Source organism: Tachypleus tridentatus, chromosome 13 (genome assembly GCF_004210375.1).
Source record: "Tachypleus tridentatus isolate NWPU-2018 chromosome 13, ASM421037v1, whole genome shotgun sequence".
Taxonomy (NCBI): domain Eukaryota; kingdom Metazoa; phylum Arthropoda; class Merostomata; order Xiphosura; family Limulidae; genus Tachypleus; species Tachypleus tridentatus.
In genome coordinates this window covers 144452089-144479767 of record NC_134837.1, presented here as the reverse complement: position 1 = coordinate 144479767, position 27679 = coordinate 144452089, and the positions used below count along the sequence as shown (strand labels likewise).

The 27679-nt window shown below is 34.2% G+C and overlaps 1 protein-coding gene across 2 annotated transcripts in view; it reads right to left on the bottom strand.

The window, feature by feature from the left end:
• LOC143240743 (uncharacterized) overlaps positions 1-21756 on the bottom strand; it is a 48313-nt gene extending 26557 nt beyond the window's left edge. For both annotated transcript variants that reach the window (XM_076483702.1, XM_076483703.1), the window contains exons 1-3: positions 21673-21756; positions 13248-14974; positions 6186-6306 (exon numbers count right to left, since the gene is read on the bottom strand). In XM_076483702.1, coding sequence (XP_076339817.1) covers positions 6186-6306; positions 13248-14926 — 1800 coding nt within the window. In that variant the 5' untranslated portion in view covers positions 14927-14974; positions 21673-21756. The remainder of the gene's footprint in view (positions 1-6185; positions 6307-13247; positions 14975-21672) is intronic.
• Between the last annotated feature and the right edge of the window lie 5923 nt (positions 21757-27679).

Here is a 27679-nt window from a genome sequence, read left to right as displayed (position 1 = left end):
GAAATGTTAGACACAGACTGTAGAAGAATGAGAAAGTAAACAAGATGAGGTCAAAAAGGAGAAGGGAAATGGCATAGGAGAGAAAGTTCATGGGTAAAGAAAAGAAAAACGTTGTGTGGATAGAAAAATGTGACCACAGGAGCTCATACTATGACTGCTGGGCACTCAATGGGCCTGAAATAATGGAAAAGGCATCATTGTCATTTATATTTACCTCCTGTATTCTGTATTGAAACATGTCTGTTAATAAATATATCAGTGCACAGTGACTTTCCAAACACCCTGTATGTGTGGTAAAAACAGATCAGATACAGACAGGAATAATAAATGCTGAATGGAAAATCTGTCATCAATACTCTTTCCATTACCCCCTAGGTAAGTAAAATCCAAAATATAAAAATCATAAAAGGGTTGGAAAAATATTAAAATTGAGAAAATAAGAAGCAACTAGACAGGAAGGGTAAGTGAAACTTGATGTTGTGGAAACATAAATCGTTCAAGAATGATAAACCAAATAAGTTAGGGTTAGGATTAACAAGCAGGGAACATGAAAAAAAGAATATAACACAGGAGAAATAAAAAGAATTACACATAATCTGATAAGTCAAAGCAGAAGAATGCAAGAATGTTGAAGTTTTCCCTTCACAAGGAAAAATGTTTCCAAAGTCTAAGCAAGTGAGAAACAATCAAAAGTTTCCTCCTCACTCACTCCACAAACAAGGAGGAAGAATGCTTGATGACAAGAAACCCACTTGAAATAAAAATGTATCTCAGAATGGCTGGTATGGATATTAACACTTTTACTGATAAGCAGAGAACAATGTTTCAACCTTCTTAGGCCATCTTCAGGGTAACAAAGAGAGAGTTTGAATGTGACAATTGACAGACATGTCTTAGGAATGAGAGTATAAATGGGTACGGGACTGTAGGGGGTGTTGCAGTTAGATGTTAGGTTATTAATTAGAAGAGATATAAAGGTGTTCCTTTATATTGGTTTTAGTTGCTCTATAAACAGGGCTTCTTTGATTTTGCATTTGTTTATATTTGTTTCCCTACTTAGTATCTGGGTGTTTTATATGGTTATGTTGTGTTTATTTGATTTGCAGTGTTAAAAAATGTTTGAAGGTGTTTCTTTGTGTCCTTTGAATCTAGTTTCTATTTTACTGCTTGTTTCTCCCAATATAGAAGTTGTGGCAGTTGTTGCATTGTATTTTATAAATTATGTTGGTGTTGTTGTGTTTGTCAGTGTAGTTTTTACATAGTATGGACTTCAGATTTGTACCTGGTTTTTTAATAAATTTGGTGTTTACTGAAATTTTGTGTTTTGTTATAAGTTTTTTGCAAATGTTGGTTATTTTTTTCTAATGTTAGGAACATGTGGCATGCAGCAGTGTAAGGTTTTGTAGTTTGTTGCATCTTGGGATTTATTATTGTTTGTTTTTGGTCTAGGTGTGTGCATATAACTTTTTTCACAGTTTTTAAGGAAAATTGTTGATGTTGATGAAGTGTTGTTTTATTTTGTTAATATCATTGTTTATTTTATTGGGTGAGCATAGTTTTGTGGCTGTGTTTATTTGGTTTCTTAGTACATTGAATTTTTGTTTTGTTTCATGTGTTAAGTTCCAGGTAATGTATAATCTGGTATGGGTGATTTTTCTGTGGATTTCTGTTTTGAATTGTGAATCAGTTCTAGTGATCTTGAGGTTAAGAAATGCTATTTGGTTAGTTTTTTTCCTGTTCACAGGTGAACTTAATGTTGAGGTGTATAGAGTTAACATGTTTAAAAAAACTAAGTAGGAAGAGGGTCATTACTATCCATATGAGGACTTATTTTGGCAAGTTCTTTGCTGATCTACCACCAGCCTCCCTGAGAATTGTTATGCAGACAGTGATAAGATGGGGATGCTGCAGATGGTGGATTCATTTGGTACAAAACTAGGCAGCATCTGAAATTTGTCTAAGAGTCTGCAGTAGGAGGACAATACTCACCATCTACTCCTATGACCTACTCTTGATTGAGTGTAAGTGGCAAAAACTCATATACTCCACTGAAAGAAAGGGGAAAATGTGGTATAGAGTCTGAAGGAACACACCAGTGCAAGACAGTGCAATGGGCTACCATGAAAACCCCACTTTTAAAAGCAGACTTGACTCAGTTAGGACCAGAGATATGGACAACAATCCCAACACCGCTTTACTCATATATATGAATTGGTATGGTCTGATGCAGGCCTTATTTATGAAGCAAGATATGATGAGGAACCATTAAGTGATCTTTTGAAACAGCCAATCTTATCAGTAAGTATTATAGACATATAAAGTCATATGGAGCAGATATAAAGTTAAGTATACCTGAACAGGTTACACTCACTACTGAGTAGGATCCACAGGTGTAGAAATAGGCCACTGTAAAGGTAAGCTATATATAAAGAGAGCATACCCATTTAGAACCAGTTAGGAGTTTCTGGAATGGTGACAAGAGGAAATCAATACCTAGAAGAAGAAAAAAATGGCCAGAATATAAAGAAAATGTGATATCAATGTAACTAGGGTAGTCCATCCACCAGTTTGCATAAACTGTTCTAATGGATTACAGAAATGCAAAATCAGAGAGAGAGTAGGGTATCTTACTTAGTTATGAGGCACATAACAGTTGATATGAATCTATATACCATGAATAATGTACTAAGGTGGTGTGGTGTTGTAACCAACCCTTTGGAATAATAGGAAAACATATTTTGAAGAGATGAGGAACTTCAAAGAAGAACTAGATGGGACCATGAGCTACAAAATGGAGCATAGTGGGCCATACAATAATGAACTGTGTAGATAAAACAGAGAAAACTACTTGGAACTAATAGATATAAATATTTATAAATGGAAGAATAAATATTGAAAACAGCAGTGGCATACTCATCATATCTCCTACAGCCACACACAAAAAGAAAAAGTAGAATCTAAATGAAAATGGCACAAGAAAGAAGAGACTAAATGGTTAAAGACAGAGGAATGTTAAGGGGATGGAGAGGTTGGTTGGTTGGTTGGTTTGGTGTCTTATGGCACAAAACAACAAGGCTATCTGCGCCAAACATCCGGTACAAAGTTAAAATTAAAGTAAAATTAGCAAAATTCATAAAAGGAGATGAAGGTAAAACAAAACAAAGTTGAATTTTTGAATTAAAAATATAAATAGCATTAAATCTAATTTTTACATCTAGTCTACAGCAGTAAGAGAAAAACTATAGTAACACAAGTTGTAAAAGAACTTTCTGTAGTATAATTGTAATTATCATAACTCACCAGGAAAACTAACAGGTAAGTTCAAAAACCACCATTAGTCACCTGAAGTTGGCCTTTCCAGTCCTGGTTTCAAGTTATTTGACATTATAGCCATTTTCAGTAATAAAAGTTTTAAAAGACTTGTAGCAAAATTTTAATTATTATAACACGCCAGGATGACTAACAGGTAGTTCAAACAGCAGTGTTAGTCACCTGAAGAATTAGCCTTTCCAGTCCTGGTTTCGAGTTATTTATCATTGTGACCATTTTCTAATTTCAAATCGAATTAGATGTACTTTGACACTTAAAAGGGAATCACATTTAAAAAAAATCTAATGTATAAATTAACAAACTCAAATAGCATTAAAAAGATTAATAGCCTTTACAAAAACTAAAAACATTTCTAAGGTTGACAGTGTCACTCTTATTGTTATTGCCAATAACACTGTCCGACATTACAGATAAACCTTGGGACAGAACATGTTTAAAATAGTGCCATCGTTGAGAGTCATAATGACAGAAAGACAGTAAAATGTGGCTAATTGTGATCTGAGTGTTACACAGACAACACATTGGTGCATCAGTCCCAAATAAAAGAAACTGGTGAGTTAAAAAACTTTGACCAATGCATAATTTAGTGATAATAACTTCCTCTTTCTGATCCTTACAGAAGCAAGACAGCCAAAGTCTATTAAAGAGTTTTATTTGGAAAAGCTTGTTTTCACCTTGCTTACTCCAAGTCGATTGCTAATTAGCAGGAAGCTAGGCCTTGAATACAGGACCATAGTCCATGTATGGAATAGGCACAGCAGTGATGGTGCCAGGGCAGACAGATTTAGCTGCAATGTCGGCGAGCTCATTCCTGAAAATACCAATGTGGCTCAGTATCCAGAAAAACTGGATAGAAGTAGATGTTAAAGAAGGATCCCTTGAAGGATGCAAAATAAAGAGAACATGAGCCATTGGAGAAGAGGAATAAAAAAAAAATGAAGGTTAAAGCTCTCTGACAGAAATCCCAGTTCTCAACAACTGATTGCAAATGGAGAGTAAATGTCCACAATCCCAATGAAACAGGCCCTACTGACCCTTAGCATACAGAGTAGTCATCACTGTAACTTACAGTGCCAAAGAGCAGTAGAAGAATGGATGTAAAGTGGAAACAGAGAGAGAAAAGAAAGTAGGAGGACAGGAGACAGAGGAAGATAAAGGAGCATGGGAGAGACTGCAAACCAGTGAGGATAAAACATAGTATTGAAATGTGGCTCCAATATATGACACCAGAAAAATAAACATGTCAGTAATATCATACAGGCATGGGTAAGAAGCCAGAAAAAGGCATATGAGACATAAAGGAGGAAAAAGTAATTGAATAACAAGGGCATCATGTCAAAACTAAATAAAATAAAATGCTGAAGAAGGTAAGCATGTCACTGTTTGAGAGATAATTGAATGAGCATCTGTTGAAACCTCACAGGGGAATGAAGAATTACCAAGGAAATAGTTAATTGAAGATTCAGGACAAATCCCCCAAACAGGTAAAACTGAATCTCAGAGTTGTTGGTCAAGATATGGACATTCAGCCTTATGATATGCAAGAGCATACTGATCTGAAGCCTGCAGGAGATGAAGCACACTAACACTATAGCCCAACTTAGAGGTAAAATTTTCAGCATGAACCAAAATGTCAGGGTGACAAGAGAAAAAAACAAATAGAATTGGGAAGTATAATCATGCAGTAATGAAGGATGCAGGTCATAAGATGTAGGAGCAAGAGACAAAACATCACATACCTGTGAAATAAAGTCTGAAAAGTTGTGGAAGGTCAAACAGAATTTTCAGAAAGGGTATTATAAGGCACAACATATTCAGGAGGTGGAGACAGGTAAAGTCTTCATCAGACTGTACAGGTTCCAAATGTGCATTTGAAGATAAAGGTTGGCCCATATAAAGTTCAATCTGTCCATGAATTAATGTAAAAAACTCTCCCAATGGGTTGACAGTACCAAAAGTCTGTATTAATATGTCTGTTGAATGTGAGATGTCTGAAGAGGTGAAATTAACTTTGGAATTCATGGTATAGCAGTCAAGAAAAGCCTATGAAGTAAAATTAAAAATGACCTCAATAAGGATAAGTGCACTGGACTGCTTTCATATTTCTTAAGTATGTTCAATTGAAATCACTTTGATAACCAATTCAATCCAAAGCATTAATCAAGTCAACAAAAGAATGACATCATCGTGCAAACACTGCCAAAAGAGAAATGATAATTTGGTAGAGGTGCACTGAGGGAGTCACATGTGTCATGTGAGTGTATTATGCTGCTATTGGAGGAGAAGTGATGCATGATGATTTACATGAGAGACATTTGATTCCAATAGGGGAGTGCAAAGGCTTGTGGCATGGATCCTAAAAAGTTTGCATATAAAGGTCAGCACCAAACAGGAGTAACTGATCTTGTGAGCAAAGGGAAGTACTGTATTGGAATGTAGTAGGAATTACATTTTTTTTATATTAGGAGCAAATATCAGCATCTGAAAGCATAAGCTTTGTGACTGATTTGCTAATACTTTTTGTTCTTAAATTCAAGTATGAGAAAAATGTAACATTTCACATCATAAGTTGATAACTTTTATGTTATTCTAAGTTATGTCTCATATAAAGTTGAAAGAACAAACAACAGTAGTTCTTCTGAGCAAATACTATTTAGTTCCATGTGAAACAACTCAGTGAACTACTCTGTAATTATATCATTTATCTACTTACAGCAATGTTTCCTCAGATTTACATGCAAATACTCACTTTAGCTAATGCATCACAATATTATTTGTATTCATCAAAACTTGTGAAGAGTGTAGCATAAAATGCATTTTCAAACAGTTATTGCTGTGATAATTTTAACTCTCACCTGCCCATTCATATTCCATGTTCCAACAAACACAGATACTTTCTGATCAGGGAAATACCTCAAAAGTTCAGAAGGACCCAAAAGTGATCCTTGACTTCCAACAGTTCCAACTACATAACATCTGCAATGATAAAATTGGCTCAGTTGAATTTTAACATTAAAATCTGAAGAAAGTGGTTTCAAGCTTCATAAATGACATTATAGACAAGTGTAACTTTTAGCATTTAATCATGCATTAAACTTCATATGATGCACAACTAACTAACCAACATATTGATACTAGATTTTACAGACTGAAGCTCATGCCATAATTAAGAGCTTTATATAGTTATAAGAGTATGAAATAGGTAAAAACTGGGCATTTAATACAATTTTAAAAACATCCACTAATTATGTTCCAAGTTATGAATTCCACTCATCATGTCTATTTTGTCTACATGCATAGTAACCATATTTTAAATTCTTATACTTAAACTATAAATAGCTATTATTTTTGTATCTGTGTACAGCATTTTCTTTAAATTTTAATTTCATTGGCACTTTGTGTTTGTGTATGTGCATGCTCTGAATAAAACTATACAGTCCCCATGATACTAGATTTTTCACTCTATTATAGAACTGAAACCCACTGTGGAGATAAAGCTGACAGTTTATATAAAAGAGGTTGTTAAGTGGTTCTACACAAAACAAGGTCTAGATTATTTGGAACTACCCCATCCTTGGATCAATAATACATGGAAACATAAATAAATAATTCAATCCATCCTTTATATAACCTGCATGAGTGATTAGTAGAAAGATGAACACATAATACTATGATAAAGTGGCTTCCAATGAAAAATAATACTTTTCTAATCAGATAAGAATAATTATGTGTAAATCAAGACTCAACATCCATCTCACTCATTCCTGCAGATCTATGTTAAAGAATAGACTTATACATTCTGATTTGACACATTCAACTTGTTCCACATTCACTTGTTGTTTTGGATGTTAGCATGAACTCAAAAGTGTTCTATATCAACTGACATGTAAATTATATCCCACCATCTGCTCTTACAAGTTAAGTAGTAATTACATGAACACCAAAAGGATATTTGAAATAAAGACTTAAGTACACCAATGAAATACCATTTTCAGATTTTTCATAGAACCACTAACAAAGACACTAGACTCCCTCAGTCCACTTGTGTTTATTTCTACTTAAAACAATGAATAATGTCAAAGAAAAATGTCTGAAGTCCTCATGATTAAACAGAAACATCCATCTATAAACAACAGAACAGACTGAAAGTAAATTAATTAATGGCTGTTATCAAAGGTGTATAATTTTTTTCATGTGGTTTTAATATAAATTTACTTCACTGAAGATCTTTTGAAGGAATATGTTTCTCTCTTAGTTTTATTTTATTTGATTAGGCATTTTGTAATTTTCAATCTCAATTTATCATTGGACATTTTTTGATACTGTTAGATTTAATTTGGTTTCAAGTATATTACATATAAAAATTCATTCATGCAACAGGGTTTTGAACAGTGGCTCTGAATGTATCCAAAACATGTAGCTTTTAGTTGATGGTTTCTTTGTGATGATCTTTGTTCAGTCTCTTCTGTTCCTTTTTTGTTTTAAATGCATATAACACTAAGTATGGTAGTGCTTATTATGTAGGGATGGGCCAAGTAAAAAATGGTTGCAGTATCTAATCTATTATTTTATGATATTTACAAATAAATGTTAAAGTTGTGTTACAGCCTTTTTTGAGAAGCTGACTGCTATTACCAACTGTTGCACAGCTTACGATACTCCTAATTTTGTTGAAGGTTGTAATTTTTCTATACTGAGAACATATCTTGAATAGGTGTAATTACCTCCCTCACAAATATTGCTATTCTTGTTCAGTGTTGCCCTCTATATGCAAAACACATGGTATACTCTACACCATTGTGAAAAGAAGTGTCACAGACACTGGTGGAATGTGGTAGGAACACACTTGAAAGGAAACAAAAAATGTTTGGACAAGGATCCAAACCACCTTATATCAAAAACTCAGTCCCTTCCCAAGAAACTTAAGAGAAGTAAATTTCTACATGTAGTAATGTGGGTGAGAGTAAAAAGGATGTACCCCAGGCTACAGAGTGGCTAAGATGTGATGAACTGTAATCAGCAATTCAACTGCATCCAAAACCCAGGTGCTGTAAACCGAGATCCATGTGAGAGTAGAAAGAGAATCATACCATTGGTAAGTCACCTACAATCCAGAAACCAAATATCCAGACGACCAGAATAATCAAGATGTCCTCATATTTTGAAACATCCCATACAAAACCAATTAGACAGGAACAACCCCCAATGCAGTATCATTCTCAGTATATGTAAATCTATGAGGGGTAGTGCAAGAACTATATCAACCTGCATTTTCCTTCACCATGACCCACAACATGTCAGCAATACATATCAGGCCAATTGAGGAAGGAAACAAAAACTCCAGTAGTACGTGTGTGAGGACTTATATTGATTTTGCCTGCTGTGAATTCAAAACTCAATCACATATGGGGGTAAGATGAGAGATCCCAATTGGAGGGGTGAACTGCAATTTTGATGGCTCACTCCAAAACTACCAAACATCCCTCAGACAGATCTGTTCAGAAATGAAGCATCAGATTTGAGGGCATCTTTTCATTTGCACCAGCAGAAAAATCACCAATCTACTTTCAACTGAATGGATTCCTTATTCTTTGTATCATATATCACTATCACATTCAGAAGGATGTCTCTATGGTCCTCCATTACAGCAGCTTGAAACTGGAAAGTGGTAAGGATTCCCATACTTCACTGGAAAGAAAAAAAAAGAGAGAAAAATACAGTATAGAGACTGCAGGAATAACAACACTGGAGATGGTGCAATAGGTGGCCAGAAAAACCATATTTTGAAAAGCAGACTATTCCTGATTTATTCAAACATGGAATGACAGTATTCATTTTGTGGGCATTATGGCCTTACAGTAAGAATTTGAGTAGTTTAAATATACTTGGATATGCACCACTCATCACAGAAAAGGATCCTTAAAGAAAAAAAAAAGACACGCCCCTGAAAAATAAGAGGTAAATACAGCAAAAAGTACCTTACCAGTCACAGTCCCACCTAAAAGCAAAAGATGGCAACAGGTGAAAGACAGTGCCTCAACCAGAAAGAAACAACTACCCAAAGTATATAATTGGAGATAATCATATGTAGTATAGCCCCAGGATTCAATGGAAGAAGTACCTCCAAAATATGATGGGGGTTAGATGCAAGTAAAAGGTAAAGTGCCTGATCAGAGTGAAAACACAAGGAATTGATAATGGGAAGAAGAAGACAAGGAAGAAAAACCAAATAAATCAAAACCCAAATTCAAATGGTAAAGGATGAAAGAGAAAAGTCACAAACAGAGGAATGGTACCACGGAATGAAACTGCAGGAAATGGGACCAGTAGAAAGAAACTTTGAAAGCAATGAAGCAACCATGAGTTTGCAGAGGACCTAGAAGGCTATCTTGATATGACCAGAGATAAAGGTGAGAGATAGAAGGAAACAAAAATGACAGACAGAAAGAAAAGTATTCTTTAATAGATTGTTTAGGCAGAGTATTCATGATGAAACTTTGTACAATTGACAGCAAACTGCATGTTGTGGAGACATAAATGTAGAGGATGACATTTTGAAGATCTTCCACCTTGACTTGAAGAAGAAAGATGGAATACTTTCGAAACATTGTCCTCTACACTTGTGTCTCCACAACAGGCAGTTACCATCCATTCTACAAAGAAACAAAAGTGTAGGTTAAGAAAATATTATCCAGAACAAAATAAACAGATTGAGCTGGAACAGCCACAAAAACAAGACTTGGGCCAGTGAGTAAGGAACAATCAGATATATCTATCATGGAGTAGCATGGATGAATGAAATCACTAAGAGAAAAAAATGAAAGGAATGATAAAATAAAGGTATGAACTGGTCCTAGTCTTATCTGGATGCATCAACAACCAGGATGGGTGAATGCATAACTAGAAAACAAAAACAAGGTAACTTGGAATTGAAGACAGAAACAAATGCATTCTGCTCAGAAGTATTCTACTGGAAGCAGATCCACCAAACATTTTTGAGTACTGAGAGATCACTCCATGGAATAAAACATGTCAAGACTGGAAAGGAGATTTACAATAAGGTTTAAAGCACCAAGAATATTACATATGCCAAGTGTTTGGGCCCAAACAGAGAGATTCAGGGTCAAACACAATATGAATGATATAAGTCACCACCGTTGATTTGCCAGAATGGATCATGATTAATCGAATTCCGATAAGAGGAAGAACGTGAACCAAAACATGTTAAACTGTTGTTTGGCTTCATACCATTGTTCTAAAGTTTTATGCTGATTGACTCACACTCTAAACATTAGAAGTAAACGTCAGGGAAAATAATTAAATTCATTTGAGAGGGCTTTGCTCAACAACCAACACATATTGTCAGAGCAAAAGAGAAGGGTTGTGAGAAGAATCCAAAGGAACTCTATCAAGATTCCACAGGTTGTACAGCATCCCCTCAAGAGATTGCATATGTGTAAGACCCAAGGGGATAAGTGCTTCCATAGAAGCCACATCTCCCAATGTGATAGAACCCAGCTAGCAGTAAGACAGTTAAGTAACAGTATGGATAGCTTAAAGCTCTATCAAATGCAGTAAAAGAGGAGAAGAATGGGTCCACTGGAGTTGAGTGTTGATAAAGAAGATCCTAAAGACGAGATTATTAGGTAGGTTACAAGAAATATTTCTCTAACTAGAAAATCCAGCTACCCACCCTCCATGTATACGAAGCAGAGGAATATGTTGTGACAACTCCAGTTTGGAATGAGCTAACAGAAACCAGGCAACAAAGCTGTGGTGCAATTACAATCCCTCATCATGTTGAAGTCAGGTAAAACTGGTTTAGTTTGTTTTGAATTTCCCACAAAGCTACACAAGAGCTATCTGTGCAAGCCATCCCTAATTTAGCAGTGTAAGACTAGAGGGAAGGCAGTTAGTCATCACCACCCACTACCAACTCTTGGGCTACTCTTTTACCAATGAATAGTGGGATTGACTGTCACATTATAATGCTCCCATGACTGAAAGGGCAAGCATGTTTAGTGTGACAGGGTTTTGAACCCACGACCCTTGGATTGCAAGTGCCTTAACCACCTGGCCATACCAGGCCCAGGTAAAACTGTCCACCAGACAAAGGACATATGGATCCAAAGCAAGTTCAAAGGATAAGCTACAGAACTAGTATCAAACCCCATGGTGAACAAACATAAACTAGCATCATGAGGGATGAAAAGTAGGAATATGGGTATAAGAATATGAAACATCTACCTTGGATATCCTCAATCTTGGAGAAAGAGCCCACCATAACGTGATGAATAATAAACACGGAAAAATGAAAAAAAACAAACAACCAAGAAGTGAATGAGGTGCAACAGATCAATCACAGAACTTCAATCTACATTGAAAATACACGACTAATAGAGGAACCCTTGAAAGAAGGTCAGGTAAATGACTGAAAGTTGCTGAACATGGAAAATGGATAAAAAATGCAATGGTTCACAGTGAAATAAACAAACAACCAGAAATTAAAAAATCAAATGTAGCATCTCAGATATCCCATGCTATGTAATAGTCACAGGAATCATAAGAGCTATTCATATGTCCCATGCAGAAGTGGATGGTAAACAAACTTGATAGAAGCCAATATCCCACCCTAGAAAATTTCAAAAGCAAAGAAGCCATCATCAAGTGTACCACAGCTTGTATAACATTATTATTATTCTGTTCTTCTTCCACATGTATATTTGTGGGGAAAGTATAAAAAAGGAAAACTACTACTTAGTTCAGTTTATAAGCATATATTTTTTACCATGTTTCTTAAATAAGTTTCAATTTATGGTCGCTAGATGGCCAGATAAACTGTGTTATATAATGGCCATTTGTAACTGCAATGCACAAGCATGATATCTGCTAAAACAACATTGGTAAAAACAAAATTTAATATTTATGCAACTAACAGATTTGTGAACATGTTATCAATGTCTGAGTTTAACAACACAAGTTTATTTATTTATCAAAGCAATGTATTATACAGTCTACTTTTCTTCAAACTTTTAGTGGTGCCAAGAAAGGCAGCTGTATATGCATGTGTGCACGATATCATACTTCATGGTCTGTGATCTGTATGGTGTTCCCTTAATTAATAGACATAAGCCTATCATGTAATGGTGTTGATAGTATGCACATGCAATGAATTGGGATTAAGTTGAAAGGTGTGGATTTTGTAAATATTCCTTTAACAACGGTCTAGCACTGTGGGGTACTTGTATTATCCTAAAGGGGGCATTCCAACTTCACTGGCTCCCACTGTAACCCAAGATTAGAGAAACTCACAAGATGATATCATATTAATAATAAATATTACCAATGAATCATTAAAATGAAACAAATGTTCACTTTTCCAATTAAACTGCTTAAAAAGGAAAAAAACAAATAAAACTATGTTATTGTAAAAATTAAGTATGATGTAGGAATGGCAATGCCATAAAGTACAGAAATAAGGCAGGGATGAATACAATAAACCATGTAAAAATATATAGATAAGTAACCACTAAGTACTGAGTCAATGTTACAACACCATGGTCATTAGATACTGCAAGGCTGTATATCTATTCAGTTTAAATGCTTTTATTCAAACCTGAATTCATGAATCTGACAGAAATTCAACATTTAGATGCAGATGAAATTTATTCTTGGAAATATTTGGTGCAGTTTATGTTATAACACTTTTCTTTCCATAAAAGTACTACTGATATGTTTTAAAGAGTGATTTTAAAGATTTATTAAATGATCAATTTAATAAAGGCAAGGTACAGATTATTTACTTACCTTTCCAAGCACTACTTGGAAAGGTAAATAAGTAATATAGAATCACATGTGCAATATACAGATATTTCCTTTTTCTAACAATTGAAATACTTTAAAAAGTTTGTTTTTACCTGCTTCTTGCTTCATGAACTGATATAAGAGGAAGAACACCTTCAACATTAGACATAAAAGAATGAGTTCCTGAATTGGACCTATGTAAGTTTGGAGAGTCAACCACAGAACGTAAGGATTCTAGTGAATTAAATATCAATGATTTATCAACTGAAAGAGGGTCCAGCTTCAGTGGCCTTTTGCTGGAAGTGAGCTCTTCTTCTACACTATTCTGCATATCTGAATAAGAGTGAGGAGAATCACTGATAAAACTGGTGTTGCTAGAAGAAACAGTGGTGACACTACTTGCTTTTCTGCTGTCATAATCTTTGGAACTGTATTTTATGGCCAGGTCTAGGAGACTACTGGCTGATCTGGGTTTTGATGAGTAAATGTGAGGTCCCAAGGCACTGTCTGTCTCCTGAGAAACTGAAGGACTGATATGAGGTAGTCTTTTATCAGATTGAGAAGTAATTGAGTCTGTCTCAGTGAACTGCTGTAAGTCATTCTGGCACACCTGGCTCAATCGTCGACTCACTTGCTTCAAAACATTTTTTACCATTTCTTCACTTTGAGCTGTTTCCACACAGCTCTGCCATCCAACATTGTCCTCTACTTTAATATAATTCTCAATCAAATTTTGATCTATTTTTCCAGATGTGAAACATATGTTTTTGTTCTCATTAGCTTGAACAACATTCACATGACCAGAGAGTTCTTTCAATTTGGAAATGTTTGTAGTGCTAGGTATATGTTTAACATTATAAACAGGAAGACTGAAGGACTGACACTGAATATTATCAAAACTATTTACATACACCAAGCCACCTGACAATGCCTCTTTTGTTGAGATGCCATTGGTGGTTTCCTTGTCACTACAGAATGGCATTTCATTTTCAAGATTTTCTCCACTATTACATCTTGACAGGGCTGTCTCATTTCTATCAGGCATTCTTCCACATTCTGAAACAACTAACTTATTTGTCTGACATGCATTTATTTTACAGTTTTCACTATTCAAATCATCACTCACACAAGAGCTAGTATCATCAGACAAGTAATTAGGCTTTAGCTTTTCTATACCTAAATCAGTATTAATAAATGTATCTTCATTTTGAAAATGAGAGGTTATTTCTAATACATTACCAGCATTTTTTCTAGTAGATAAACATTTGTCTTCACCTGAACAAAAAGAAGTTATTGGAATTAAATGTCCTTTATTATTTTGCTCAAACTCTTCATCTAAAGAGATATGTTCCAACATCTCCTCATCTTCACTTTTATGAAGGCATTTATTCTGTTGTGAACCATCAATAACAGATGCACTTTCAATATCTTTCTTGTGTAAACTATCTTCTATAGAATGACAAATACCTTTGGCTACTGAAAAATGTGACAAATATAACTGGTCTTTCTCAAAACTTGGTAGCATATGATTTTTTTCTGAAATCTCTGGATGGTAATGTTGGTTTGCATTATGTTCTTTGATGATTGGTTTTCTGTAACTAGATGCTTTTGTTGATAAAGAACAGTTTCCAATATTTTTTTCTGAATTCAGTTCTCTAGTATCAACAACAGCCACTCTAGAACTTCTTAGTAAATTACGTGCAACATTTTTGTTGGATTTGTCTTCTTTCTTATTTTGTGTTTTAACAACTCTCCTTTGGAAATTATCAGTTGGTCTAATCTTCTCCATCATGTAATTTCCATTTACAAATTTCTTTCCACAGTAATTCTAACATTACATCTGGAATCAAAATGATCAAAAGAATAATTGTTTTATCATTGTTCAAAATATACTTTAAAGATAAAATGATAATGAAACATTCAGCACCTCAAGTAGCAAAATTACAGAATTACAAAAATTTTACCTTAAATTTCATAGTCTATTAATGATTTATGTACTGTTTTTAGTATTGAAGTTTCTTTCATATTTTTGACCATTGTTATTTATATTGTGTATTAATTGTTTACCTAGTTAGATATAAATTTGCCATCAATTTATCAAAATTTAAGTGCCAAGGAAGTGCTGAATAAAACTGATCATGTGTTGAATTACTATTTTTATAATTAAAAGAAGCCCTATAGTCTTGGTATATATGTGCGTGTGTGTGTGTAAACTGTTTCACTACAAAGAAGTGTTCTAAGAGTATAGAAGTTATAGAAGTTTCAGAAGAATTACACATAACATGAAAGACACTTATGTAGTATCGAAAGATAATTGTTTAAGTGCAATTATTGATACAATATCGACTTCAGTCACACACACAGGTGAGAAAAAGTTCAAGAATTTATTAATAAAACTACAGCTTCAAAATAAAGAACGTAATAAGCTTTTTATTTATATGTCTCCAATGCTTTGTGATCTTTTATTATTGTAAGGGTAGTGATTTGCTTAAAATGCTACAGCAAAGAAAGATTACTAAAATGTTTCTTATTTAAGACATAGGAACCATGAAGAAAGATTTTGTTTCTGTGTATTTGATCAAGAAACAAACCTGCAATGACCCAAAACTGAGGTAAATAAAAAAACATGCATGTAAATTCATGTCAAGTAAGAGAACAAAAGAATGAGAATATACCTCCATAAATAAAGCCATGCCTAAAATAAACCTTAATAAGGGAAATATCAAGTCAAGTCATTATAGTCCTGATTATGCTAGGACTGGGGAAAAGAAAAGCTGTCAAACAGATGGGAGATGGAGGCCCAGTATTTATGAAGGAACCCATAATATATGAAACAATGGTCATCATGTCCACCAAACACAAAAAGCCTCAGAATAGGAGAAATGAAAACCCTATGGTATTGGGAAAAAAATAGGTATGGCAAAAGGTAGCTCAATATCCATGAAGCAAGGAGAATGAAGGCCCACAGTAAAAGATCCAGGTAAAAAATTCCATACATAAATCTCTGATATATGTTGAGATTAAAAAGATTCAAGCTAATATGACATTATGATCTATTATGTCTCAACAGTAAAAAAAAACCAACAAAACACATATTTAATGCCAGAGCTATAGATGATATGCTGGAGAAGAGAGAAGGGCAAGGGTATCTGCAAAAAAACCTTCATGATATCTGTGAAGATTCTCATATAGAAGGTATATAGAAGAAAGATGATGTAAAAGTTGGTAATGGTAAGACAGAGGAAAGAGTACTGGCCATGGGTAAGACTGACATTTGATTTGGGAGCTGAGTTCCTAAAAGGTAACAAGGGACCTAACAACTGCTGATCTAAAAAGCAATAGTTTGCATGATGATAAGAAAGAGTGAATCAATCAGAAATCTTAGGAAACACACCATGCTAACACCCTCATTTAATTGTGAGGCAAATTAATCAGCATGATCATGATCCCAAATATCAAGAAAGAGGGGAAAAAAACCAAAAGGCTGTGGGAATTAAGAAGGTAGAGGTAAATAAGAAATAGGTGAAAGGGATAAATTATCACAAACCTGAGACATAAATTCCATAAAGACCAAATTAGGCCTAGAAGGTTCCTCAGGTTGGGAATGGGAAGGAACGGAAATCTCTTGAGACAAAAAAGGACAATCAATGTCTTTGTCAGCTTGCACAGGCTCATCTGGCTCAGGAGGAGCCTAGAAAATTTATGGGAACAAAGGTTGTCCTGTGTGACATTCATTCTATCTACAAATAAAACCAAATAAATCCACCATCAGGTTGCTCGCACCTTAGGCTTGAGAAAATACGCTTGTTGCTGGTATAACCCTCCACAATAGTAACATCTTTGGAATTCATTGCACAAGAAGGTTCATCAAAGTTAAGTGCAGAAATAAAGAGATTAGAAGTAGCTCATTAATACTCAAGTAGGAATTCAGTTTAATGAAAGCAAATTAAATATAAAAATAACCACTTCATAAGAAAAATATAATCAAGCTTGAAGCATTAAGCACAAACACATATGAACTCAAATTCTGCCGAAAAAGAAGTAATAGTTCAGCAGAGGAGCATAGAGGGAGTCACATACATCGAGTGAACATGTTGTGCTCCTATTGGTGAGGGTTTATGTGCAATGATTTTGAAATCTTTCAATTCCAATAGGGAGAACAGAAGGCTCATGGCATGCATAAAGAAAGAGTTTGCATATAGAGAGCAACATTGAATGGAAATAGATCCCATGTTAGGAATATTGTTCCTATCATGGAATGAAGTAGAAACAACTACCACTGGAAAAGGAGAATTTATAATGGGTAGGAAGAAACTAATGAAATTGGCATAAATAGCCTGGCATAGCCTGGTGGTTAGAATCTTTGATTTGCAGTCTTGGCTAATACAAAGTACCTAAAAGTGACCTCAAAATCAGATGGAGTTAAGGCTAAATGAAAAGTAAGAAGAAATTAAGATGGAAAAAATACTAAGTTTTTGTAAACTACCACTAATCTCACATAACTTAATTAAAAATAAAAATCCCATTAGTTCTAGACAGTACTGAGGAAAAAAATAAAGTTATCACAAGTGCAAATGCTTAAAAGGATGGAGATTGTGTCACCCTCCTATTGGTGGGGGGTTTATTTTAGCATGATGATTTTATATCATGCACCAGTGCAGTTCATATAAAACACGTGAATTTAGATGGAAGTTAGTTTAAGGTTAGACTCCATGGATAGCTTATATTAAACTATTGTACAAATTTTCTCAGCAAACATGTGAGGAATATAGCAATTCTGTGTGAGGAAATAAAATACTGTCTCAGAAATCTGAACTTATATAGCATTTAAAGATAAGAAGGGGTTTGTTGGTCTATCTGAACTGCCACAATCACTAAACTAAACTACTAAAAATATAACTGTAATAAAAATTTTAAAAATTAGTTCTATTTATTCAAATATTTATCAAGCTTTCCTTTAGACACTTCTTAAATTTACTTCATCAACCATATCTGAAAGCATTCAGGCAATCCAACAGCCAACCACCCTCTTAGAAAAATAAAACTGTCTCAGTTGAAGATTATTAACCTATCAAAATTTACATTTGTGTCTTATAGTCCTAACATTCTCACTATTAAGAAATACAGATTATACATTGATGCTGTAAGCACCCTTAGCAACATTCAACATCTCAATCAGATCCTCACTAACTCTTCATTTTTTTGAGAAGAAACAACTTCAGAGATTTTAATGTCCCTCATATGACAACACTTCCATCCAAGCAGCCTTCCCTTGAACCCTTTCCTAAAATATGATGCCTTTCCCATCAAAAGGCACCCAAGATTGAACACAGTACATCATATGTGGTCTGAATAGTGACCTTTACACTGGGCTTTAGTATGTCTATTGACATAACTTAAATTCCTATTTGATCTACCACTAGCAATAGCACACTCTTTGGGTAGCTTAGAAGACTGATAAATCAAAACACCAACATCTTCGTTTTCCATAATGCTGCTGAAATTATTCCCATCAAAGTATCATAATTCAAGTTATGATAATCCATATAGATTACCTTGCATTTATTATAATTAAAATTCATCACATTTCTTGAAAAGAAGGGAAACATAAGTCAAATTTCAATCTTCTGGCACCTGTTCACTATTCAAGGACTTAAAGAAAAACAGTAGGAAATGGCTTATATATGTAATCCTTAAATCTCTAATATCTTCCCTTGTATCTTTTGTGAGCTGACTTCTTTTTTTACTTGCAGCCACCCTTTTTTTTCTAAATTTAGTCAGGTTGCAGTTGTACCTATCACACAAAAATACTCTGTTTCCAACCAATGCTCTAAAGTAATCTATTTTAATTCTTATACTTCAAGCATTACAATAGTAACAGTTTAGCCTACCATTAAAACTACCTTTGTGCTTTATTCCTACACTATACTATATCTATACCTTATTTTTTATTCATTATTCTGGCCATCTATACCATCTAGTCTAACTTTAAAATTACTTTTAGAGTGGAAGTAACTGGCCTTGCAAACAAATCAGCCCCTACACTATTTACGTGTAAACCATACAATAAAAAATGATCCCTTTTCCCGCCAGACTTATCCAACAAATTCAAATAGCCAACCAGCATATTCAAAGCATGTTAATACCCCCAATAGAATTAAAACATTATGATACATTTCTTTGAATAACTTTATAGATGTCTTGTAGTAAGCTCCTCTAACCTAACTTTTCCTCCATCATTAACCCCTTACGTTCACTACCTTACTATATAACCCTTTACCATAACACTTGATTTGATGGTTACATTCTCCACCCCTACTTTCTGGATAGCATAATGTATGTTTTGTTTGTTTTTGAATTTTGCACAAAGCTACTCAAGGGCTATCTGTGCTAGCCATCCCTAATTTAGCAGTGTAAGACTAGAAAAGGCAGCTAGTCATCACCACCCACTGCTGACTCTTAAGCTACTCTTTTACCAATGAATAGTGGGATTGACCATAACATTATTACATCCCCACGGCTGAAAGGGCGAGCTTGTTTGATGTGACGGGAATTCAAACCCGTGGCCCTTAGGTTAAAAGGCAAATGCCTTAACCCACCTGGCCATGCTAGGCCTAGCATAATGTCATTCTTTTCTCTCTATTTACCACACAGATTATTCTATCCATGTAATGTCCTGAAAAGTCAGCTATAAAAATAACCTCTCCTCATGTTTTTCTTTCCCATTCCTATCTGTCCCTTTTTTTGCCCTTCCCATCTCTAAATCATCATCTGTTTGAGCTAAAGGCTGAAATCTATTGTTTAACAGAAACTGCTTATTATAATTAAATCCACTACTATAAGCCCTGTTTTTAACTTACTAATAAGAAACATCTTTTAAAAAACAAACTAATATATTGGTATCATAATATTTTCTTAATTTGCATTTGTGTTGGCTCTTATTTTATATATCATACTTTATTAAGTGATTTTGTAAAAAAATTTTTAAGAATATCCAACAAATTTTTGTCATTATAGAAGTAATACTGATAAATGTATAATTTCTAGAGCAGGTCTTATAACCCTCTTTAAAAATATAGTAATGTTAGTAGCTCTTCAATCCACATGAACCTACTTACCAATCATGAAAAAGTGGATTACTTGTCTGATATTAGTTGTTCATTAAGACCTCAGAGAAAACCTTTTCTGTCCTAATGTTCAATCTATTGCCTTTTAATTCATTACCTTAATTTACTAATGATAACTCTTGACTCATAGCCTTAAAATTGGCTTTCTTAAAATTAGGGACTAAAATGCCATTTCGTTTTCTCAGTAGCAGCAAAACATCAAATATAACCATGCAATGATATCTTTATCCTAAATGTTACCTCTCTTTTAATCACTTATTGGCAAACAATAAATCTAAAATGGCATATCACTTCTCTTCATTAGCTCTCTGGCCTTCTGATATAGAAAATTATCCTCAAACATTTCTAAAAGTCTCTTTCTCTTTCACAATTTGACACTACACAATCCCAATCAAAATATACATGTGTCTAGAATATAAGTCTCTCACAATTATTTCATCAGTATTTTAATTAATAACTCCATCTCATTATACAATTTACCACTGACCTCATTTGTCTGATCAATGGTCAATAACAGTTGTTAATTTAAAATTTTCTACTTTTAAAAGCTCTAATTTTAAACCATATTGAACTGGCATCTTGATTCAAGTTTAATTCCAAAAGGTTACTGTTAAAACACCACTAATAATTAATATAAAGATCTACCCCATCTCCTCTTTGAAAAACAATCTACTGGTATCAAATATTTCAAAATAATTCATAATAACAATGTTCTCCAAATTCAATCAAGTTTTAGTAATTGCCATTGGATTATGATTATCTATCTTCATTCTTGTTCCCAATATTTCAAATTAACACCAAATAACAGCAACTAAGCTTATACTTTACATTTCTTGAGTAAAACCTCAGATGGAACTACAAAAATTATCAGTATTAATATTAAAATCAAGCAATAACCCTGTATGATTATGAAAGTTTCAAATAACTTATAAAAAGTGAAGATTTCATAAACTAATGACTAAAGTCTGAGTAAAAACTAGTACTCGGTGGTAACAGTAGTGTAATTACATTGTGTTAATTAATATTGTGTTACCCTAATTAACCACGTAATTGCATTATGCACAGTAAACTGTACTGTACTCCATAGTGTATTCAATATGTAGTATTAGTATAAAAGCTATAATTTAGAGACAAAAGTATGACTTGAGCTACTAAAGTGAAGAATATCTTGAAATGTTAGTGTTAATATCCAACTTATCTCTGCATTATTTTGGCCTTTTGTCTTGAAATATTATTACTAATATTATTCTATTCTTTTCACAGATGAAATATCCACATGGCTCACTGACATACAAAGATGTACAAAAATTAATATGCAAAAGGCCTAAACGTAACAGGTTGTGTTGTACTATAACTTATCCCACTTACTTTTATTTTGCCTATATAATAATATATTATAAGAAAAACTAACCCAAAACATAGAAAAGCTTTCTCCTATGGCAACGACTTAATCCACGATAAACAAATCATAGTGATCTCTTTCTTTAGATATTTCTCATAAAAGCTGACCAGCAATTTGGAAAAATATTTTATTCCTCAATCTTTATTTCCTTTAACATATAATGTTTGATTTGATACAGCACTTATATAATGCAAAACCACAGACTCTTAAAACGAACATTCTAAGTAGTGATAAAGAGTTTTAATTTAAATCAATTTGTGTATTTGCTCTTGTGAACATGATTGCGATTTTGAAGCGTGGATTAAAGCGACCACATTGTCAACCTTTATATATGCAAAAACGGCTCGTTTGGGTTGAGAAAATATTTTACATGGAAGAGCGAACAACGGTCATCGTAGAAGGTCGAAACGTTGTTCAATCTTCTATGTAAAATATTTTCTCAACCCAAACGAGCTGTTTTTGCATATATATTTCTATACAAGTGGGTTTTCTCGACATCACTGATTGTCAACCTTTATAGTTTCAACGTGGAACTGTGTATCCTTATTTTTAAGATATAAATTTAATATTTGTAATAATGCCAATCGTCGATTTTTCTTTAGCATGAAATGTTGGGATTTCCATCATATATAAATTATATATATATATTAATTTTAATGAAAATAATTGTTTTTTTTCCATGTTGTATTTGTGATACAATTGCTCCATTCCAAATTCATTGTCATCTCTACCTAAAATAAATATTTCCTTCATAAGTCACTGTGCCACTATTGTCAGTATTTTAATTAATAACTCCATCTCATTATACAATTTACCACTGACCTCATTTGTCTGATCAATGGTCAATAACAGTTGTTAATTTAAAATTTTCTACTTTTAAAAGCTCTAATTTTAAACCATATTGAACTGGCATCTTGATTCAAGTTTAATTCCAAAAGGTTACTGTTAAAACACCACTAATAATTAACATAAAGATCTACCCCATCTCCTCTTTGAAAAACAATCTACTGGTATCAAATATTTCAAAATAATTCATAATAACAATGTTCTCCAAATTCAATCAAGTTTTAGTAATTGCCATTGGATTATGATTATCTATCTTCATTCTTGTTCCCAATATTTCAAATTAACACCAAATAACAGCAACTAAGCTTATACTTTACATTTCTTGAGTAAAACCTCAGATGGAACTACAAAAATTATCAGTATTAATATTAAAATCAAGCAACAACCCTGTATGATTATGAAAGTTTCAAATAACTTATAAAAAGTGAAGATTTCATAAACTAATGACTAAAGTCTGAGTAAAAACTAGTACTCGGTGGTAACAGTAGTGTAATTACATTGTGTTAATTAATATTGTGTTACCCTAATTAACCACGTAATTGCATTATGCACAGTAAACTGTACTGTACTCCGTAGTGTATTCAATATGTAGTATTAGTATAAAAGCTATAATTTAGAGACAAAAGTATGACTTGAGCTACTAAAGTGAAGAATATCTTGAAATGTTAGTGTTAATATCCAACTTATCTCTGCATTATTTTGGCCTTTTGTCTTAAAATATTATTACTAATATTATTCTATTCTTTTCACAGATGAAATATCCACATGGCTCACTGACATACAAAGATGTACAAAAATTAATATGCAAAAGGCCTAAACGTAACAGGTTGTGTTGTACTATAACTTATCCCACTTACTTTTATTTTGCCTATATAATAATATATTATAAGAAAAACTAACCCAAAACATAGAAAAGCTTTCTCCTATGGCAACGACTTAATCCACGATAAACAAATCATAGTGCCCTCTTTCTTTAGATATTTCTCATAAAAGCCGACCAGCAATTTGGAAAAATATTTTATTCCTCAATCTTTATTTCCTTTAACATATAATGTTTGATTTGATACAGCACTTATATAATGCAAAACCACAGACTCTTAAAACGAACATTCTAAGTAGTGATAAAGAGTTTTAATTTAAATCAATTTGTGTATTTGCTCTTGTGAACATGATTGTGATTTTGAAGCGTGGATTAAAGCGACCACATTGTCTCTTTTGTTTTGTTTTTTGTTTTGGAATTTCGCACAAAGCTACTCGAGGGCTATCTGTGCTAGCCGTCCCTAATTTAGCAGTGTAAGACTAGAGGGAAGGCAGCTAGTCATCACCACCCACCGCCAACTCTTGGGCTACTCTTTTACCAATGAATAATGGGATTGTCCGTAACATTATAACGCCCCCACGGCTGGGAGGGCGAGCATGTTTAGCGAGACGCGGGCACGAACCCGCGACCCTCGGATTACGAGTCGTGCGCCTTACGTGCTTGGCCATGCCGGGCCACCACATTGTCAACCTTTATATATGCAAAAATATTTTCTCAACCCAAACGAGCCGTTTTTGCATATATATTTCTATACAAGTGGGTTTTCTCGACATCACTGATTGTCAACCTTTATAGTTTCAACGTGGAACTGTGTATCCTTATTTTTAAGATATAAATTTAATATTTGTAATAATGCTAATCGTCGATTTTTCTTTAGCATGAAATGTTGGGATTTCCATCATATATAAATTATATATATATATTAATTTTAATGAAAATAATTGTTTTTTTTCCATGTTGTATTTGTGATACAATTGCTCCATTCCAAATTCATTGTCATCTCTACCTAAAATAAATATTTCCTTCATAAGTCACTGTGCCACTATAGAAGTAGAAGTCAGTTTCTTCTGAAGTCTTTTGATTTCTTGTTCACTATCAGAACACTAACAAACTTGGACTCCGTGGCCCTTTTATTAAGTACACCTATCTAGTACAAAGTAGAACCCCCTTTTGCTTCTAGAACAGCCTGAATTCTTCGCGTCACGGATTTAACAAGGTGCTGGAAACATTTCGTTGGAATTTTGGTCCCATGCTGACTCGATAGCATCATGCAGTTCCTGCAGATTTGTCGGACACACATTCATGCTGCGAACTTCCCGTTCCACCTCATCTCAAAGTTGCTCGATTGGATTGAGATTTAGGGAATGTGCAGGCCATTGGAATACATTGAAGTCACTGTCATGTTCGTGGAACAAGCTTCAGATGATGCGTGCTTTTGACATGGTGCATTATCCTGAAAACTGGTAGACTGGGGCCATAAAGGGATGCACATGTTTAGCAACAATGCTCAGGCATGCTGTGGCATTCTTATCATGCTCAAATAGTGTTAAGGGGTCTAATGTGTGCCAAAATAACATTCCCTCACCGTTACATAATCATCATAATCCTGCACCATTGACACAAGGCAGGTTGGATCCATGAATTCATGTTCACTCCAAATTCTGATCCTACCATCTACATGTCGCATCAGAAATCAAGATTCGTCAGACCAAACAATGTTTTCCCAATCTTCAATCGTCCACTTTTGGTGATTCCGTGTCTGCTGTGGCCTCATATTCCTGTTCTTAGCTGACAGGAGTGGAACCCGGCGTAGTCTTTTGCTGCTGTAGCCCATTCTCTTCAAGGTTCGACGTGTTGTGTGTTCAGAAATGTCCTTCTACACACCACTGTTATAAAGAGTGATTATTTGATATTTGTGTCGTTTCTGTCAGCTTGAACAAGTCTGACCATTATTCTCTGACCTCTCTTATTAATAAGGTGTTTTCGCCCACAGAACTACCGCTCAATGGATGTTTTCTTGTTTTGTTTTTGCACCATTTTCTGTAAACTATAAGACTAGTGCTTGAAAATCCCAGGAGGTCAGCAGTTTCTGAGATGCTGGAACTACTACGTCTGGCACAAACAATCATTTCACGGTCAAAGTCGCTTAGATCACGCGTCTTTTCCATTCTAATGTTTGATAAAACAACAAGTAAACCTATTGATCATATTCGCATGTTTAAAATATTGAGTTGAAGCCATATAAATTGCTGTTTGGCTATTTGCGTTAAAGATCAGGTGCACTTAATAAAGTGGATATAGAGTGTATAGCCCTCCGCTAGTATAGTGGTAAGTCTATGGATTTATAACGCTAAAATGGTCTTTATGTCTATTATTATGCCATCCAACTAAGCGAGTTTGACAATCGAGGGTAGTTCAGACATAGCACACACTTCATTAATTGATGAAATGTAATAGGAATATTACATAATCGAATTAATAACGCAACAAATAGACTAAATATTTCTTCTCTCTAATTGCTTTGTTGATTTGCACTTTCCAATATTCATTCTTAAGTTACAATATTAGCAAACATTTCGTTTCAGATATAGCGTCATAAATAAGTATAATAAATTTTTGGAAGTGCGGAGGCATCCTTATCAGTAATTTTGTCCACCTTCTGGTAGGTCACACAGAACTTTATGGATCTACTTTTTCCTAAGTACAAAAGTTAATGCTTAAGAGCTAGTACTTGCTTCTATGAACCTCTTCCCCTCATAACTTCCACTGTTTTGAAAGCCTCAACCTATCGGCAAGGGTAAGTCATCTGACTATATTTTGCAAGATATTACTTTTCTGGAGTAAGCCATGAGCTCCACTCTAAAAGGTGTCTTGATATCCCGTGAAAAAAAAATTATGCAATCTTCTAGAACTTATCGTTTGTAAGGCTTTCACAGTTCAAGTCATGCAGCTCTTATAAGTGAGGTTTTACGAGGTAAGCTGTCCTTAAGTAAGGGTTTGGTATTTAATTTACTACATCTTTCCTCAAAGGTAACTACTTCTAATGTTCTTTGATGTGAACGTACAACTATACAGCCTCACATCCTACGATGTATCATCCAGATTTGACTTGAATTTTATGTTTTATTATGTTCTCAGTCCTAATGCGACGTCTTTGTTTTTCAGATTTATGATAGCTCTACTAACCATTATAATATCAAGAAATGTTGCAGTGTTTGGTTTTATTGCATCCCAGACATTAGATGTACATTTATTCCTAAAACGTTCTGATGTGAGAATGTCATTTTTTGGTGGTACAATTACTATTGTCGTTGTTGTCATGATGTAGTAATTATAATACAAAGGGATTTTCTAGGCTTATACTCTGAAGTTATTTGAGGTTGGTCAATCTAACCTCACATCTTTGTTTTTTCATGACGGCCCGAGGTGGCCAGGTGGTTTAGGCACTCGACTCGTAATCCGAGGGTCGCGGGTTCGAATCTCCGTCATACCAAACATGCTCGCCCTTTCAGCTGTGAGGACGTTATAATGTCACGGTCAACCGCACTCTTCATTAGTATAAAAGTAGCCCAACAATTGGCGGTGGGTGGTGATGACTAGCTGCGTTCCCTCTAGTCTTACACTGCAGAATAAGGGACGGCTAGCACAGATAGTCCTCGTGTCGCTTTGCGCGAAATTCAAAACAAACCAAAGCTAAAAGAATCTTTCATGACGTCCTTCTCAGTGGGTACTTTTCTTCAATATTAATTACCCACAATTATGAGATATGAAAATTTTTCTACAGAAAAAATAACTATTGCTGCGACCTTCAAAATACAGTTTGTTCAATTAATTTTTTCATAGAAAACTGGAGCAGACATCGTTATTTTGCTGAGAATAGCACAGTATGTAGCAGTGAACACGTCTCATTTGAGATAAATACAGCACTGTTTTGGATCTCAAAAAGCCATTGATACAGCTTTCTTCTTATTACATAACTTTAGTTTTATTTAAAATAGAAAACGACTGCCTTTCGGATGATAATAACGTATTGAAGAAATAAAACATGCAAGCAAGTTAGAATAGTGTGTGAGTGATTTCTTACAGCATAGCCACATCGGGCTATCTGCTGAGCCCACTAATGGGAATGGAATCTCTGATTTTAGCGTTGTAAATCTGTAGATATACCGCTGTACTAGCGAGGGTAGTGAGTTAGAATAGTATGAAAATGTTGTATAATTGAAATAAGTAATCACCATGTAGGTGGTGCTTTTGTATGTCTTACTAAAGAAATCACATCAGCAGTTTTGCTTTTAATATGAAAATTGTAATCTAATCGTTACGTTAATATATTTCATAATAAAATACGCA